General features: G+C 49.4%; 1 protein-coding gene across 8 annotated transcripts in view; it reads right to left on the reverse strand.

Moving 5' to 3' along the window:
* Positions 1-15,578, reverse strand: part of Stpg1 (sperm tail PG-rich repeat containing 1) — a 44,664-nt gene that overhangs the window by 13,740 nt on the left and 15,346 nt on the right. For 6 of the 8 annotated variants that reach the window (XM_052715315.1, XM_052715316.1, XM_052715312.1 and 3 more), the window contains 2 exons: positions 9,082-9,183; positions 4,700-4,870 (listed from right to left, as the gene is read on the reverse strand). In XM_052715315.1, the coding sequence (XP_052571275.1) occupies positions 4,700-4,870; positions 9,082-9,183 (273 nt within the window). The remainder of the gene's footprint in view (positions 1-4,699; positions 4,871-9,081; positions 9,184-15,578) is intronic. The other 2 variants (XM_052715319.1, XM_052715318.1) reach the window with 1 other exon arrangement.

The raw sequence follows: 15,578 nt of genomic DNA on the forward strand, positions 1-15,578 counted from the left end.
CTATGGCTGTGACTTCACCATCTACTTAGCTCAAGTGGTCTGTGACAAGCGCGCACGCACTTACACACTCACACGTGCATGAATACATGCATGTACGCACACCAAGGTGAAGCCAGAAGAGAATGGCTGGAGAGAAACCTGAAGAGCCTGGTCTCTGGCCCCTCTTCCGCCTGCCTACGGATATGCTGCCCTGCTCAGGTGGTTTAATCTCCCTGAGCCTGAGTTCTCTCCCTCTCTCTGTAAAATGCATCTGGCCGGGCGGTGGTGGCGCACGCCTTTAATCCCAGCACTCGGGAGGCAGAGCCAGGCGGATCTCTGTGAGTTCGAGGCCAGCCTGGGCTACCAAGTGAGTTCCAGGAAAGGCGCAAAGCTACACAGAGAAACCCTGTCTCGAAAAACCAAAAAAAAAAAAAAAAAAAAAAAAAAAAAAAAAAAAAAAATGCATCTGATGACCCCCCCACTCTGCTTGTTTCAGAGCATCGTTGTGGGTGGTGGGGGGATCACACACCATCTAGAGAAAGTTGGGGGATTTGTTCCTTGGTTTCTTCTCAGTCCTAGCTAGGGTCTTGTGCGCCACGGGCCGGCTGCACCCACTGCCCTTCGGGAGGTATTTTTACCGAGTGTGCGGTGCGGTGCTGTCCCAGTTGGCTTGTATTTCTTTTGCTGTTGTTTTCATCCTTTCCAGAACAAGTCCCCATGCCTCCCAACCTGGTCCCTGGCTGCATTCTTCTCTGTGCAAACAGTGCTCTCTAAACAGGGCATGTGGGGTGCACCGAGTCCTATCGCTCAAGATTATGATCAAGTCTGCAATCACTCTCTACTCTCGGCTTTTCTGGACAGACCAGAAGTTAAGAATTTTGGCTGATCCACACACTAGACATGTGAGAGCGTCCCATGTGTTCAGAACTCTAAAAATGATGGGGGTGGGTTGGGCCTCAGGGGGCCTGAGATCACTCTTCTGTTATGCACGAATCACAAATATTTGAAGTGCCTATTTGCAGTCAGTCTCCTGTAGTTGTAGATAACAGGAGCAATAAAATTGTGGCCAAGAGTACTGGGAATATTTGCTGAATGAGTGAAACTATTCGCTGGGGGCTGGGATGGCTTGATTCTCCCTGATACTTCTTTGTTTGAAAAAAAAAAAAAGTTTCTTGAGAAATGCAGGTGGCATTTTGATTTTGTGCTCACAGAGGTGGAGGAATGTAGCTTTTCCCAGGGTCCTGATGGCAGGTTCCGTGCAGAGAGCTCCTACACAAAGGCCAGATGGGCAGGCTAATTACTGGACAGGGAGGACCAGGCCCAGAGGGAAGATAATAACAACCCCCGCAGCAAAGGACTCCAAAGGAGAAGCCGGACCAAGGCCGGGCAAGTTGCTCAGTGCACAGCATGGCTAACGGGATTATGGCCTTTGGGCTCCTTGCCTGATGCCGCCACCATTGTTCTCCTAGTTGGGGAAAAGCCTCCTGCAGACAAAACAGTTCCCTGGCTTTGTTCTTACCCAGACAGAAAACCTGTGGAAAACAGGGCATTTTTGTATGCCTGTGAGTCCACAGGAAGATTTCGTCATTAGCCTAAGAAAATACTCAGCAGGTAACAACAGAACAAAGCTGAGTTACTGAAGCTCCGTGGAGAGGAACTCTGGGTGTAGCTAAGTGGGAAATACACCTGGACCCATGCAGGGTGACTCCAAAACAGACTGAGGAGTGTGTGTGAATGTGAAGACCCTGAAGGAACTGCACCTGGCTCTTGGAGGCATTTGCCCTGGGAACCCACATTATGTGGGAATTGGCACGGGGCGGGAAAGATACTTCAGCAGTTAAGAGCACATACTGCTCTTGCAGAGAACCAGAATTCGGTACCCAGCACCCACACCAAGCAGCTCATTACTTACTGCCTATAACTCCAGCTCCAAGGGATCAATGCCTCTGGCCTCTGAGGGCACCTGCACTAAGGTACACATACACCCTACACACATATACACATAATTTTAAAAATAAACTTTAAAAAAGGGAAGTAGAATTACATAGAAATTCTACTCTGTATGCTGGATTTCTCCAGGGCTTAACTGCATATTATTCAAAATATACATATGTTATGTTCAGTCACATTGAAACAGTCATGAACAAAATCCACGCACTCTATGTGGTTGGGCGAATGGCTTAGCCATTAAAAGGATTGCTGAATAAACATACAAACCCAGGTTCACACCTCTAGCACTCAGCATAAAAAGTCAGGAACAGTGGCACACATCTGGGGAGGCAGAGACAGGAGGGTCCCTGAGGCTCACTGGCCAGCCAGTAGGGGAGAACCTTTTCTCAAAATAAATAGATAGATGGATAGATAGGTAGATAGATAGATAAGATAGAGATAGATAAATAAATAATAGAAAAGGTAGACAGCAATAAAGAAAGACACTTGATGCCTTAACACGTACACACAGGTGCACACACATAGGTGCATGCACGCGCACACACACACACACACACACACACACACACACACACACACACACACACATCTTAGCATCCTCTACTGTGAACTGGAATCAGGTAATCCATGAAATACAATAAAATGTCTGGTACACTCTACTAGGAATTAGTGCAAGGACCACATAATTCATAGACCAGCTGATTCAGCCTGTGCGAAGCACACCTCTGCTATGATCAACACATCATCATCATCATCATCAGGGTCCAGTTATTCCAGGGAAACATTCTAGAACAGCACGGCCAATACAGTAGCCACAATCAGCCCTGGAAGCATGACTGATCCAAAATTAAGACAGGTGTAAATAGCAAATACACATCAAACTGCAAAGACTTCCAATGAGACAAGGGTCCTCCTGAAATATCTCATTAAATAATCTTATGTCAATATGTGATTGATATCAAAACAATGACACTTTGGATCTACTGGGATATATTAAAAATATATTGCAAAAGTTAATATATATATAATTACAAGATATGTTACAAAAATTAATTTCACCCATTCCTTTTTAGTTCTATATGCTGCTACTAAAAATCTCTACTGATACAGCTGTCCTCACTAAGTTACTACTGCCCAGTGCTGACCCTGCAGGCACCATCCCTGCTCTGAGCACTTTACAGTCAACTGGCCCAGTCTTAGAGTGTGGGCAGGAGCTCTGTAGACAAATAAATATGACTTTTAAATCGTGTTTCAAAAGAGGAACTTGAGAATGAGGTATCTGAGACCAATGTCCTTCGAAATGCAGCCCTTTGTGGCTCACACCTTCTGTGTGGGATTGGGGGTCACATCCTGGATTTCAGGGTGCTCACGTGGGTTTATGCTCTCCCTGGCTTTTTCATCACCCTTAAAGCAGATGTCACCGCTCCCATTTTATAGTGGTGGCTCCACAGAGCCCATGACTAACCAAAGACGGCCCACCCCCTTCCCTGGATCACTGCAGACCATGAGCCGGGTGCTGCACTCATTCCTCAACCTAGATTCTCCCCATGAGTGTCTTCACCAAGCCTGGAAGATGAACACATCTCCCCCCACGATACAGATCAACATCCCAAGCCCTGAAAAGGCTGGCGGAGCATGGGCCAGGCACAGACCGTGGCAGTGGTGGGGAAGGCTGGCAGAGCATGGGCCAGGCACAGACCGTGGCAGAGTGGAGATCTGAGCTAAAGCTTCCTGTCATGGGATAATCTTTCTGTACACTATGAAGATGTCTGTTTAACCTCACCTGCCTAGGCACCTTCTGATTGGTTTAATAAAGAGCTAAATGTCCAATAGCTAAGCAGGAGAGGATAGGTGGGACTTCCGGAGATAGGAACTCTGGAAAGAGGTGGTGGTCACCAGCCAGACACGGAGGAAGTGGGGCACAGTACTGGGCAGAAGTGACGAGAACTATGTGACAGAATGCAGATTAATAGAAACAGGTTAATTTAAGTTATAAGAGCTGGTTGGGAGCAAGCCTACGCTAAGATCAAGCTTTCATACTTAGTAAGAAGTCTCCATGTCACTATTTGGGAGCTGGTAATCCAAAGAAAGTCCAACTACAGCTTCCTACAGGCACCCTTTCCCACCCATTCCTTTCTGCTCAGAGCACTACCGCTAATACACACACACACACACACACACACACACACACACACACACACACACACACACACACAAATGATTCCAGACACCTTTAATCCCAGCACTAAGGGGGCAGAGACAGGTGGATCTCTGTTAGTTCAGGCCTAGCCTTGACTACATAGCAAGTTCCAGGACAGCCAGAGTTATATAGTGAGATCCTGTCCCAAAAAAACAAAACAAAACAAAACAAAACAAAACAAACAAACAAACCAAAAAAAAAAAAAAAACCACTGACAATTTTCAGATATAGAAAGAAACCGGGTTTTCCTTATCAAATTCTAAAAAGTACATGAATCGTGTCAGCAGCTGAGATGGTAAGTGTGCATCTGTTATGACAGAGGAGAAAAACCCTGACGGGGTCTGTGAGACAGGCGAGGGATGAAGTGGGCTTCATCCCTGCAGCTCCCTGCCGCCCTCTACTGTTGCCCAACCTTCAGATTCTTGCCTTCGCCTCAGTCACCCCTCTCCTCCCCCAGCTTGCTCACATGCTCACTGGCTGACCCTCTGGGTTAAAATGCTCTTCCCTGATCACTGACTGGCAACACACCCTTTCAACACAGCCCTGGACAAAGGCAGGCGGTGTCCTTACATGGTACTGGTTTGGGGCAGGGGTTTCTGATTTGACCACTTTCATGAAGCTTGGCAGCTGGAACATGCTGGAACAGGAATTGCTGAAGTCCTTCTTGGAAACCAACTCTGAGGGGATGGTGTAGGCATTGGCAGCAGGATATTTAGAAATGATGTTGCCCAGCCGGGCACACTGAGGAAGAAGGAAAAGAATCAGCATCATCACGTGACCCCGGGGCTGTGAGGTCAGGTCAAAAGAAAAGACCCTGCCCCAAGTCCATGGCTGTCTGAACGCTTGCTTGCTTGCTTGCCTGGTTGTTTATTTGTTGAGACAGGGTCTCTCTGTGTAGCCCAAGCTGGCCTGAAGCTCACTGTATGGCTCAGGCTGGCTTCGGACTTGCAATGTTCCTCCTGCTTCGGCCTCCCCAGCACTGGCATGCGGGGCACTGGCCACCATGCCCAGCTTACAAGCATTTTTTCCCCCTAAGAGGCAAGACTGTAGCAAGCAACAGTGGTAATTGGACCTCGGGCTTTGAGGGCTCGCTCTTGGGAAATGCAAGTTCAGACCCATTCCAACTTCTGTAAACTAATTTAAAGTATTCGTCATCTGTTTGGGACCTGGAGAGTGATTTTTCCCAGCAATGCATTCTCACTGCACCCTGCTCCTGGTCCCTTCCACCTGCCTCATCAGCTGCGGGGTGAGTCCTGTGATAGGAGAGGTTAGACTGGCCCCAGTGGTATCTGCAGGGAGCTGCTGCAGCTAGCTTAAAGGGGCAGGGCTATGCAGGGATAGCTGTTCAGGCCTCCCATTCCTACCAAATCACTGGTTTCATGCCGGGTGCAGTGGCACACACCTGTGGTCCAGAATTTGGGAGGCAGAGACGGGAAGACAGTGAGTTTGAAGCTAGCCTGGGCTGCACAGTGAGACACTGTCTCAAAAAACAAAACAAAACGAAACAAAAAACACCAAGAACAACAACAAATCACCGCATTCATAAAAACTCTATAACACTTATGTTTCAACAGAACGGATTCCAGTCCCTTCCAGAGACCATGATAAACTATTTTCAGTTCAAAAACAAACACAATCAGTGTTTGCCACATGAATGGGGGCAAAAGTCACAGAAACTCAATGATAACATCTCCTTACCCTATGACAACCTGGCTAGTATTAGAATCTGATAAAACAAAAGCTTCCCGTAATTTAACGGTGAAAAGCTTGGGAACACTACCCTGGGTTTTCTCAACAGGGGTCAGCACCACCCAGGCACCCAGGAAGTGGGGGAAGCCGGGAGCGACCTTTACTTCCCTCTACCCGCTCCTCGAGGGCTGGGTGGGCATGACTCTCAACGGTGGCATGGAGGTGTGGGTTTCACCAGAAGCAGGGGCGCCCTCATCTGGATTCTAACTCGGGTTCAAATCCCAGCTCTAGCTGTAAGGCGCTTCAGTGTTCCCCACAGCAATGACTACGCCCCTGGCAGCAGCCTTCACTTCCGGCCACTTGTTTCCCATTTGTTGTGGCCTTCGGTTTGTACAACTTTACGCAGCTGACATCATGACAATGTCACAGAAGAAAAAACTCCACCCTGCTAATAAAACGCTGTGGGACCACCATCTTCAGCAAGGCCGGCTGCCTCCACCCGACGACCCGGATCGGAAGTGCACTCCAAAGAGAAGTGGGTCAGGAGGCACGGCCCTGGAGGAGCAGCAAATCTTTTTTGCCTTCAGAGACATTGCTTTTATGTTGGGGGGGCGGGGGGGGGGGACGTTCTAAAAAAACATCCCATAGTGCCAAGTTCCCTGAGGCGTCATAATAGGATTAGTGTCTGCAGCACTCAGTCTCCAGCTGTGCACCCTGCACTTACCTGCCAGGCCTGTGGTCTCCAGTCAGGCCCCACACTGGCCCTTGGCAACTTCCCCCTGACACATACTGACTTCCCCAGAACCACCCTGGCACTGTGCGACCCAGAAAGACCACCAAAGTGTCCCCATCATCCCCCTCCCGTCGTCTCCCCCGCCCTCCATCCCCCCCCTCCATCCCCTCCCCCCTGCCGTCTCATTTAGCTTCTTGGTCAGAGTTGTAGAAGACTCTAGAACAAAACTTGGAGTGCCTTAATGGGTGTCGCCCTGGCAGCCATCAGGAAGTGGTAGAATTTATAGGCACGGACATTTTTGGCAGCCTCACCCCCGTCACACTCCTCTGGGCCCTTGCGATCTTCCTCTGAGGTGGGAGACTTGAATTTCCTCGAGTCTTGGAACACAGAAGTGGGGAAAAGGCCTCTGTCCCTCATCTAGTTTGGACAGAAACTAGAGACTGTGTGGGACCTACAGTCCAGGTATTACAAACCACTTAAGGCCCCCTTCCCAAGAACAAAGAAATGCAAGTATTTAAAAATATAAAGCTGGGGCTGGAGAGATGGCTCAGACATTCTAGCATTTCAGCAGAGGACCTGGATTTGATTCTTAGCACCTACATCAAGCAACTTAGACCAGCCTATAACTCCAGTTCCTGGGGACCTGGCACCCTCTGCTGGCCAGTGCAGGTATCTGCACTCATCCCTAGACAATTTAAAACAAACCTTTTCTTTAAAACAACAAATATAAAGCTGAAGTCTCGCACCAAGGGTCGGGCAGACCCACATCTCCTTCTTCTGGGGCTTTTTTTTTTTTTAAAGAAGTAAAAGGCCTGGTTGGACTCTATAGTTCAGGCCTTCTCCTCTGGATGGACAGCCGAACCATTTGAAAGTCACCGCCGGAGAAGACTAGCAGGGTCCTCACCGCGTCTCCAATCCAGCCCCTTCCTGGCACCAAGAAGGAATGGTAGTGCACTGTCTGGCAAAGGAGTCCCCGGAGAGAACCTAGGCGCTCTGGGCAGTCTGAAGGGTGACTCGGGCGTCGGCGACAGCGCGAGATCCTGGCCTGTTTACACTGTTCTGCACTTTCAAAGTCTTGCTCACTGCAGTTCGCCCAGAGCCTCCAGGGAGTCTCTGAGGAACTGGGACACAGAGGGGTGACGTGCTTGAGGTCACATCCAGGCTCCACAGCTGAGTCAGGATGAGGTCTCTGGTGCCAGGGCCAGTGCTGCGGCATGTGCCTGTGACGAGGCATTTCTCTGACGGTTGTTTTGGGGTCTTCCTCCTGTCTATCCCGTGACTTTGCTGAGGACTCGGAGACTGTGAACCTTCACTCCTAAGTCAGTTTGTTCCTGAATATTCCACCCTGCCAGCCTGACTCCCAACAAGAGGTGGCTACATTCGGTGGGCCCTAAATGGTGCCACTGTGTGAGGGCAATAGAAAGTTAGGCCCCATGTCAGACATCGGCTGTGTCTATGCAAGAGGCTATCATAACCTTTACAGGGACAAGCAGGCACATGTGTTCTACTGATGGCAGATTCTGGCTCTGCTCCCCCCTGCTGTCTCACCTCAGGCAACATTGCTCTGTTTGGCTCACTCCCTTGCTTGAGTCCCTTAAGGCTGAGGCCATAGCTCAGTGGTGACAGCCTTGGGTGCCATCCTCAGCACACACACACCAACACAAAAACAGAAGAACGCTGTCTTCACCCACATCTGCTCAGCTCACTGGAGCTTCATTTGTGTGTTTGACTGCACGAATTCTCAGCAAAGATAAAGTCACATGTGGTGACACAAAGATTCCTGTATTTCAGGCCCAGTGCGCTCTCTCTCTCTCTCTCTCTCTCTCTCTCTCTCTCTCTCTCTCTCTCTCTCTCTAGTATGGGGGAGATGCACATGCCAGGATGCGAGCGTGGAGATCAGAGGTCAGCTCTCTTCTCCCACGTGGGTCCCAGCAATCCATCTCAGGCCATCAGCTTTGGCAGAAGCACCTCTAACCCTGCATGCTGCATGCCCTCAAACAGCAACCCTAGTTTCTTTTTTGGTCCATCCAACTTCCCAATGATTTGAACAACCCAGTTATATGAAGCAAATGTTAAAAATCATTTTGGGGCCGGGCGGTGGTGGTGCACGCCTTTAATCCCAGCACTCGGGAGGCAGAACCAGGCGGATCTCTGTGAGTTCGAGGCCAGCCTGGTCTGCAGAGTGAGATCCAGGACAGGCTCCAAAAACTACAGAGAAATCCTGTCTTGAAAAACAAAACAAAACAAAATAAAAAATCACTTGGGGCCCAGACACAGCAGTTTCCCTGGCATAGCTAAAAGCCTCAGGAAGGCAACCAAGCCCTGGCTCTTCCCCCACCTCATCCACATTCATCCATGGAGACAAATGGCCTAAAGACACGGGCTCGGATTCGTCTTTGCTAATTCACAGGAAGTGGTTGCTGTCTTAATCAGAACAGGGACCTTTGGAGAGAAAGGACCAGCTGTCCACCGTGTCATTATGCAGTGAACAGAGGGACTGACTGAGTGGGTAACACCCAAGGGCTCTCACCGTGGAGGGAAAAGTGCAGGTTCCTCTCTTGGAAAGAGAGACATTGTTGAACACTGGAGACTGGTGGATGACGTTGTAGAACCCAGGGCCTGGGATGTCGTCCTGAAAAGGACAAGAATGCAGCGTCATTGGGCATGGTAACTTCAACCCGCTTTTCCGCCAGCTTCCCATCCATTAACACTAAGCCTTCCTCTAATCCTACAGGGCAGGCTCCACCATTTTCAGGGGTGACAGCTTCACTCCATCATTTCTCTGACTTGCCCAATCGCCATCTCAGTTACCAAGGGAGGGGCAGGAATTCTAATCCAGGTCGGGTCTCCCAAAGCCCCTGCTCTTTCCACTAAGGCCCCAGCCTGAGTTCTAAAGGAACACTGCTTTGGGGAGGTTTTGTTTTTCGTGTCATTAGGACATGGGAAATGTACCGGTGTGCATGTCAGCCTCCGTGGACTGGGTCAGCCGAGCCCGAGGTAAAGAAGGGAGGGTGACTGATTTTATGGTAACCACACCCACCTGACTCAGCTTCCTTCTGAGGCCTCTGAGAAGGGAAATTGGGGAGTGTTTCTGTTTATAAAGCAAAATGAAACAAAAACAACCTTCATTCCAAATGAGGCCATCCTGAACTTGGAGACAAAATAAGGTGAGCCCATGGGGCCCGAGGGCAACTTGAGACTGGGGTGCCGGGGAGCAGTCAGCAGAAACCGTGTTCAGAGTTAGCTCTGCTGCTGCAAGCTACCTGAGCTTCCAGAAGCTTCTAGCTCATTTCTGGTGCTAGTTACTAAGGGGACACCAGTGTTGATAAAAGCTGGAGGAGCAAGTGGCATGAAATAAGGAGACGCTTCACTGTTGGGACAGCTTCCCGGGTCCTGCCTGGTGCTGGGAGCCTCTTAAAGCTAATCTCATTTTCGCCATCACCCAGTGAGGAAGGGATTACTGTCCCCATTTCACAAATGAGGCACATGCAGATGAATTTGTCCACAGTCCAAATGCTGAGCACATGGTGAGTGCGTCACCAAAGCCACCCAAGGAAATGGAAGCTGGACATGTGGGGCCACAGCCAGCAAGCAGTGAACCCCAGGCTTGAGTCCTTGGACCCAGATTCCAGAGTTGGCTAGCTCCACTCAGTCATAGATACAACCTACCTGGATTGTCCCTGCTACCTTATCTAGGTGGAGAGCTTGAGGTACCATCAGTGCCTTTCAGAACTTTCCAATCTGGAGAGTGGGCACAGAGTGATTGAAGTTCGTTATAAAGAATCGAGGCATACGTTAGCAGGATCTTGGGGCTGAATGTGTGTGTGTGTGTGTGTGTGTGTGTGTGTGTGTGTGTGTGTGAGAGAGAGAGAGAGAGAGAGAGAGAGAGAGAGAGAGAGAGAGAGAGGAGGGAGAGAGGGAGAGAGAGGCAGAGGAAGAACAAACAGAGGTCACAGCCTTCCAGGCCAAGAGTCAGAAGCATGACCCCGCAGGTGTAGGAAGGAAGGACCACAGCGGGGGACATCAGTTTCCTGGGGAACGTCAGTTTCCCGGGGAACGTCAGTTTCCTGGCCTGTAGTTTGCCCACTGTACCCAACAGCACACTGACTCTTCACAATGGCTCGCAAACTGACTCTTCATTGGGAAACTGAGAAGATAGGGTCAAAAGAAACACGACCTAGTGCTGCCCAACCAGCAGAAGTCAGAGTCAGGATTTGAACCTGAACAGTCTGATGAGAGTCTCCTAACCACGGACACCAACTGCCTCTCAGACGAGACTGTATGGGATAAAAGAAAAACCCTTCCCCAGGGTCATGAACTGGAAGTCTGTCCTCTGCGCTGGTCAGCTACCTGATCTTGAGTAACTTTAACCTCACTGGGCCTCAAGGTGCTGGGATCCTAGTGAGAGCCCAGGGTCCCTGTCACTAGGGACAGCTGCAGCAGGAATCATAGTGTGACGTGTGACTAATTATGATGATGTGTATGAGTGTCTCACCTGCATGTATGAGTGTGCTTGGTGCCCATGGAGACCAGAGGAGGGCACTGGATCTCCGGAACTGGAGTTACAGACAGCTGAGCTGTCATGTGGGTGCTGGGAATTGAACCTAGGTCCTCTGCAAGAGCAGCCAGTGCTCTAACTCCTAAGCCAGCTCTCCAGCCTCGGCTATGCGACTCTTACAGGTATGAACAGTGGGCAGGGAGATCACATCTCTAGCTCCTAGTCCAGCTGCACACACCCACGGCTTCCTCTCAACCTACCCAGGTAAAGTAGAATCACAAACAGCAAATAGCTGTTTTTGCTTAAGCGTAGCCCATGAAGTATTTGGGACATACTTATGCTAAAATAATTACCTATCTGCAATTCTAATTTATCCAAGCATATGCATTTTCCTTTGCTAAATCTGACAACTTTACTGGACATCCATCAACTGGGTCCAACTGCAAAATGGCTAGAGTCCAAGGCACATGGGAATAGGGCTGTCTCTGTTTAGCCTGTGGGGACAAAATCTGCTCTTGATAAAAGTCCAAAGAGAATCTCTTGGGCTGCTACATGCCGGAGCTGGCCTGTGATGGGAACTGTTAAAATCCCGACAGCAGTCATTGAGATCGGCCATGTAGGAATATTTACCCTGGAGAAATCACCCAAGGCTACAGTGGAGGAAGAGCTGGATTCCATAACATCGAGAGAACCCCTAAAGATACAGAGAACCCAGATACAGAGGGTCCTTGTGAGGCTGCTGGAAGTGAGGCAGGACCCTCAGGGTGGGCAGGATAAAAACAGGTGTGGAGCCGGGCGGTGGTGGCGCACGCCTTTAATCCCAGCACTCGGGAGGCAGAGCCAGGCGGATCTCTGTGAGTTCGAGGCCAGCCTGGTCTCCAAAGCGAGTTCCAGGAAAGGCGCAAAGCTACACAGAGAAACCGTCTTGAAAAACCAAAAAAAAAAAAAAAAAAAAAAACAGGTGTGGACAACCACCCCCATGGTCTCTTAGATGAGACACTTCCAAGTAAGCAGAATAGAAGTCATTGCCCACCCCAGCCCCCTCAGAGCCAGGACCATCTTGTGGGCATGGCACTGAGCAAGCAACACTTGGTAGATGTGTTCCCCTCCTCACACCCAGCACGCAGCTTGGGTGACACTTGGCTGAGAGACACTTGGGGAGCTCATTGGACGGGCAGTCTCTGCAGGTTCTAGAAGCAGGACATGATCCCTATCCACCTAACCTTGGAATGCACCTGAAGAGGTCATGAGGGAGCCAGCATTCAGCTCCTGGGCCCAGGCTTGGTCCTACTGCAGAGGCTAGAGCCAGGCATGGCATCCTACACACTTGGTGTCATAAATTCTATCTGAGTTAATCCGTAAACATAACCTTGCATGGTTTCATAACCATTTAAACTCTGGCCCCGACTATTTGGGAGGGTAGATCTCCAGTCAGACCCTGTGCAGAACTACCAAGTTAGTTAGATAGCTAACTAGTTTGGTTTTGAGCTGGCTTTCTCTATGCCAGGCTCTACTTTAACTCACTATACAATCAAGGCTGACCTTGAACTGCTGATTCTCCTGCCTTGGCCTCCCGGGTGCTGGAATTGCAGGCATGGGCCAGCACACTCCATTTCGTTATGCATTTTAAGAGCCACCATATGGGTGCTGGGAATCGAATGCAGGTCTTCTATAAGAGCCACAAATACTCCAAACCACTGAGCCATCTCTTCAGCCCCTTCATCATGCAACTTAAATGGTGCCCACTTAGAAGACAGTGTTCCCGTCCTGCCCACATGTATTCATTCAAATGGAAGGCAGCAGGTGGGTGGCATGCAATCGTCACTCCCAGGAAAAGCTAATCTAGTGTAACACTCTGATTTTTAAGAGGAGGAACAGATGCAGAGACACTAGGTGTTGCCCTTACAGCTACATAGCTTGAGAAAATGGGAGAGATGGAGCTGAAGTTGGGAGAGAGGGAAGAAAATGTCCAAGGGGTTGCTGGACAGGGAGGCCTTTGTCACCTAGAGGCAAGTCTCCTCAGGAACGTAAAGGTAGCTGCACATTTGTAAATAATCATAAAGTTTATTCCTAGCAATCTAAAGTGCCAATTTAGACACAAGTGTGTGCAGGACCCTCACACCCCATGTGGTGAGATTCCTTTACTTTAAAAAAAAAAAGTGTATGCAAGGGTGTGCACGTGCCAGCACATGAGAGTAGAGATCCAGAGGGCAACCTGAGGAAGTCACTTCTGTCCTTCCACGGGGACCCCAGAGATGAACTCAGATCGTTAAGTTTGCCAGGGGATACCTTGACCCCTGAGCCATCTCACTGGCACCATGGAGGTGGGATTCTTATAAGGAATATAAACTGGCCCCGAGGCTCAGCTGCAGTAAATGTGAGTGCCTGCCTCTGAGGGCACCGTGGTAAAGCCAGGCTAAGTGGGTCACAGCTCCAAGGTGAGCAGATGACCGGGTGTGGGCTCAGCACAGGGTGTGTGCGCCTCCTGTCTTAAGAAGGGTGGCGAGGTCGGGGAGGTTTCGAATCTGTTGTTAACTTGCATTGTCTCACTAAATTACTGGGTGATGCCGCGCAAGCGCGTTACTTCTCCACGCTCATTTCCCCCGGGAGAAATGAGAATGATGGGCAGGGAGCTTGGAAGGAGTGGATTCTCCATGCTTAGGACATGGGGATTATATAACTCCGCAGGAATTACACAGCCCCAACCTTTACGTTTCAGATGAGGAAACCGATGCCCAAAAGGACAGGTGACCGCTCTCAGGGCTGCTAGCTAGGGACAGAGAACACAGAGAGCTGGGTCTGTATCGACCCATGCTTTTGAAAAAAAAAAAAAAAAGCTTTCCAAGGCTCAGATGAAAGCTTTTGCATCAAATGGATATGACCACATTGGACACTTTGGAACCAAACTTCTGAGTGGTTTCTGCCTGTATCTATGTGGCTGCAGTTCTGGCTGGTGGCCATGCCAGCTCCCTGGGCAGGAGACATGATAGGATTTCACACGGTACTTTGAGCTCCTGGATCAGTCTTCAGAGCTTGCCACGTGGGATGGAGCCCCGGCAAGGAGCATTTATTGCCCTCCCTGGAGATCCGTCTGTTTTGCCAAGGCTATTCCAGAAGCATGCTGACTTTCATCAACCAACTTTACAGCCTCGAAGGCCACAAAGGCAGGCGTGGCCCGTGTGGAAAGAGCGAGAAGCTTTGGATCGAGCTGCGCCTGGGTTGAGGTCTAATTCTTTCAACGTTGATTCAGCAAATATTTATTTAAAGCCTCTTATGTGGCAAACCCTGGTTGGTGACCGAGGGTGGGTCACTTAACCTCCCTAAGCCTCGGTTTCCTCTTATGTTCAATGAAGACACCAAACCTTCCTTTTCGCATTGTTCTAGAGAGCAGTGATACGATCTAAAAATGCTTTGACACATATTAGGGATTGGTCAGTGACAGCTACTATTCTTTTTATTGGAAACTAAGCTGCAAACACCCTGGACATGGACAGCTAACACACTATCATTAAAGCAGATCCATGGGAACCCACCCAGCTAAGTGGGGAAGAGGCTGACAGCTAAAATACAGAGAAACTAGAGAAAAAGGAAAAACGTCTGAGCAAATATTTATCATCCTGAGCAAAGCTACCAGTGACTGATTCTAAAATATGTGTGTGCTGTATTCCTTATTGCAGGCTTCATAGAATCCTGAGGTAATTCAGAGGTTAAAAGAACTTAATCCACTCTCTAGTTCCGCATTCCAGCTCACAAGGGAAGAGTCCTTGGGGTGAGGGCTCTGCGGCGGGGGTCGACGGTATCCCTCACCTGTGTTCAGAACCGGGGTCCTCCCACCCCTTCTCTGCCATCTAGGGAAGGTGGGAGGATGACAGTCACCTACAGAATGCAGCAGAAGGTGACTGGGATGGCCACTTCTCCAAAGGCATGCTACTCTCTGGGTCCTGCTTAAAAGGAGGAATGTGAAGAGGTGAAGCCTCTACGGGATGCCTGTGAGCTGCTACTGCCCCCTGCTGGTAGGAAAGGAGAAGGTCAAACCCCAGAAATAAGTTGAAGGTTGGCCAGGAAACAACCAGAACTTCCCAGACTTGGAGATCTAGAGAAAAGGGGATAGATAGAGAAAGCCAAGTATAGCATTATTTTTAAATTGCATTTATTTATTTACTCATGTGTGTGCACATACCATGGCATACGGGTGGAGATCAGAGGACAACTTTTAAAAGAATTGGCGCCAGGCAGTGGTGGCGCACACCTTTGATCCCAGCACTCAGGAGGCAGAGGCGGGTGGATCTCTATGAGTTCAAGACCAGCCTGGGCTACAGAGTGAGTTCCAGGAAAGGCACCAAAGCTACACAGAGAAACCCTGTCTCGAAAAAATAAAAAAATTAAAAAAAAAAGGATTGGCTACTCTCCACCATGGGGCTCAGGGCTCAAGGCTTGGTGGCAGGCACTTTTGCCTGCTAATTTGTCTTACCAGGCCCCGCAGTAACAATAAGACATTGCTAAATGAATTTTATTTTATTTTTGTTGTT

This window comes from Peromyscus californicus, unplaced genomic scaffold (assembly GCF_007827085.1).
Source record: "Peromyscus californicus insignis strain IS unplaced genomic scaffold, ASM782708v3 Scaffold_5__1_contigs__length_169319896, whole genome shotgun sequence".
Lineage (NCBI taxonomy): Eukaryota > Metazoa > Chordata > Mammalia > Rodentia > Cricetidae > Peromyscus > Peromyscus californicus.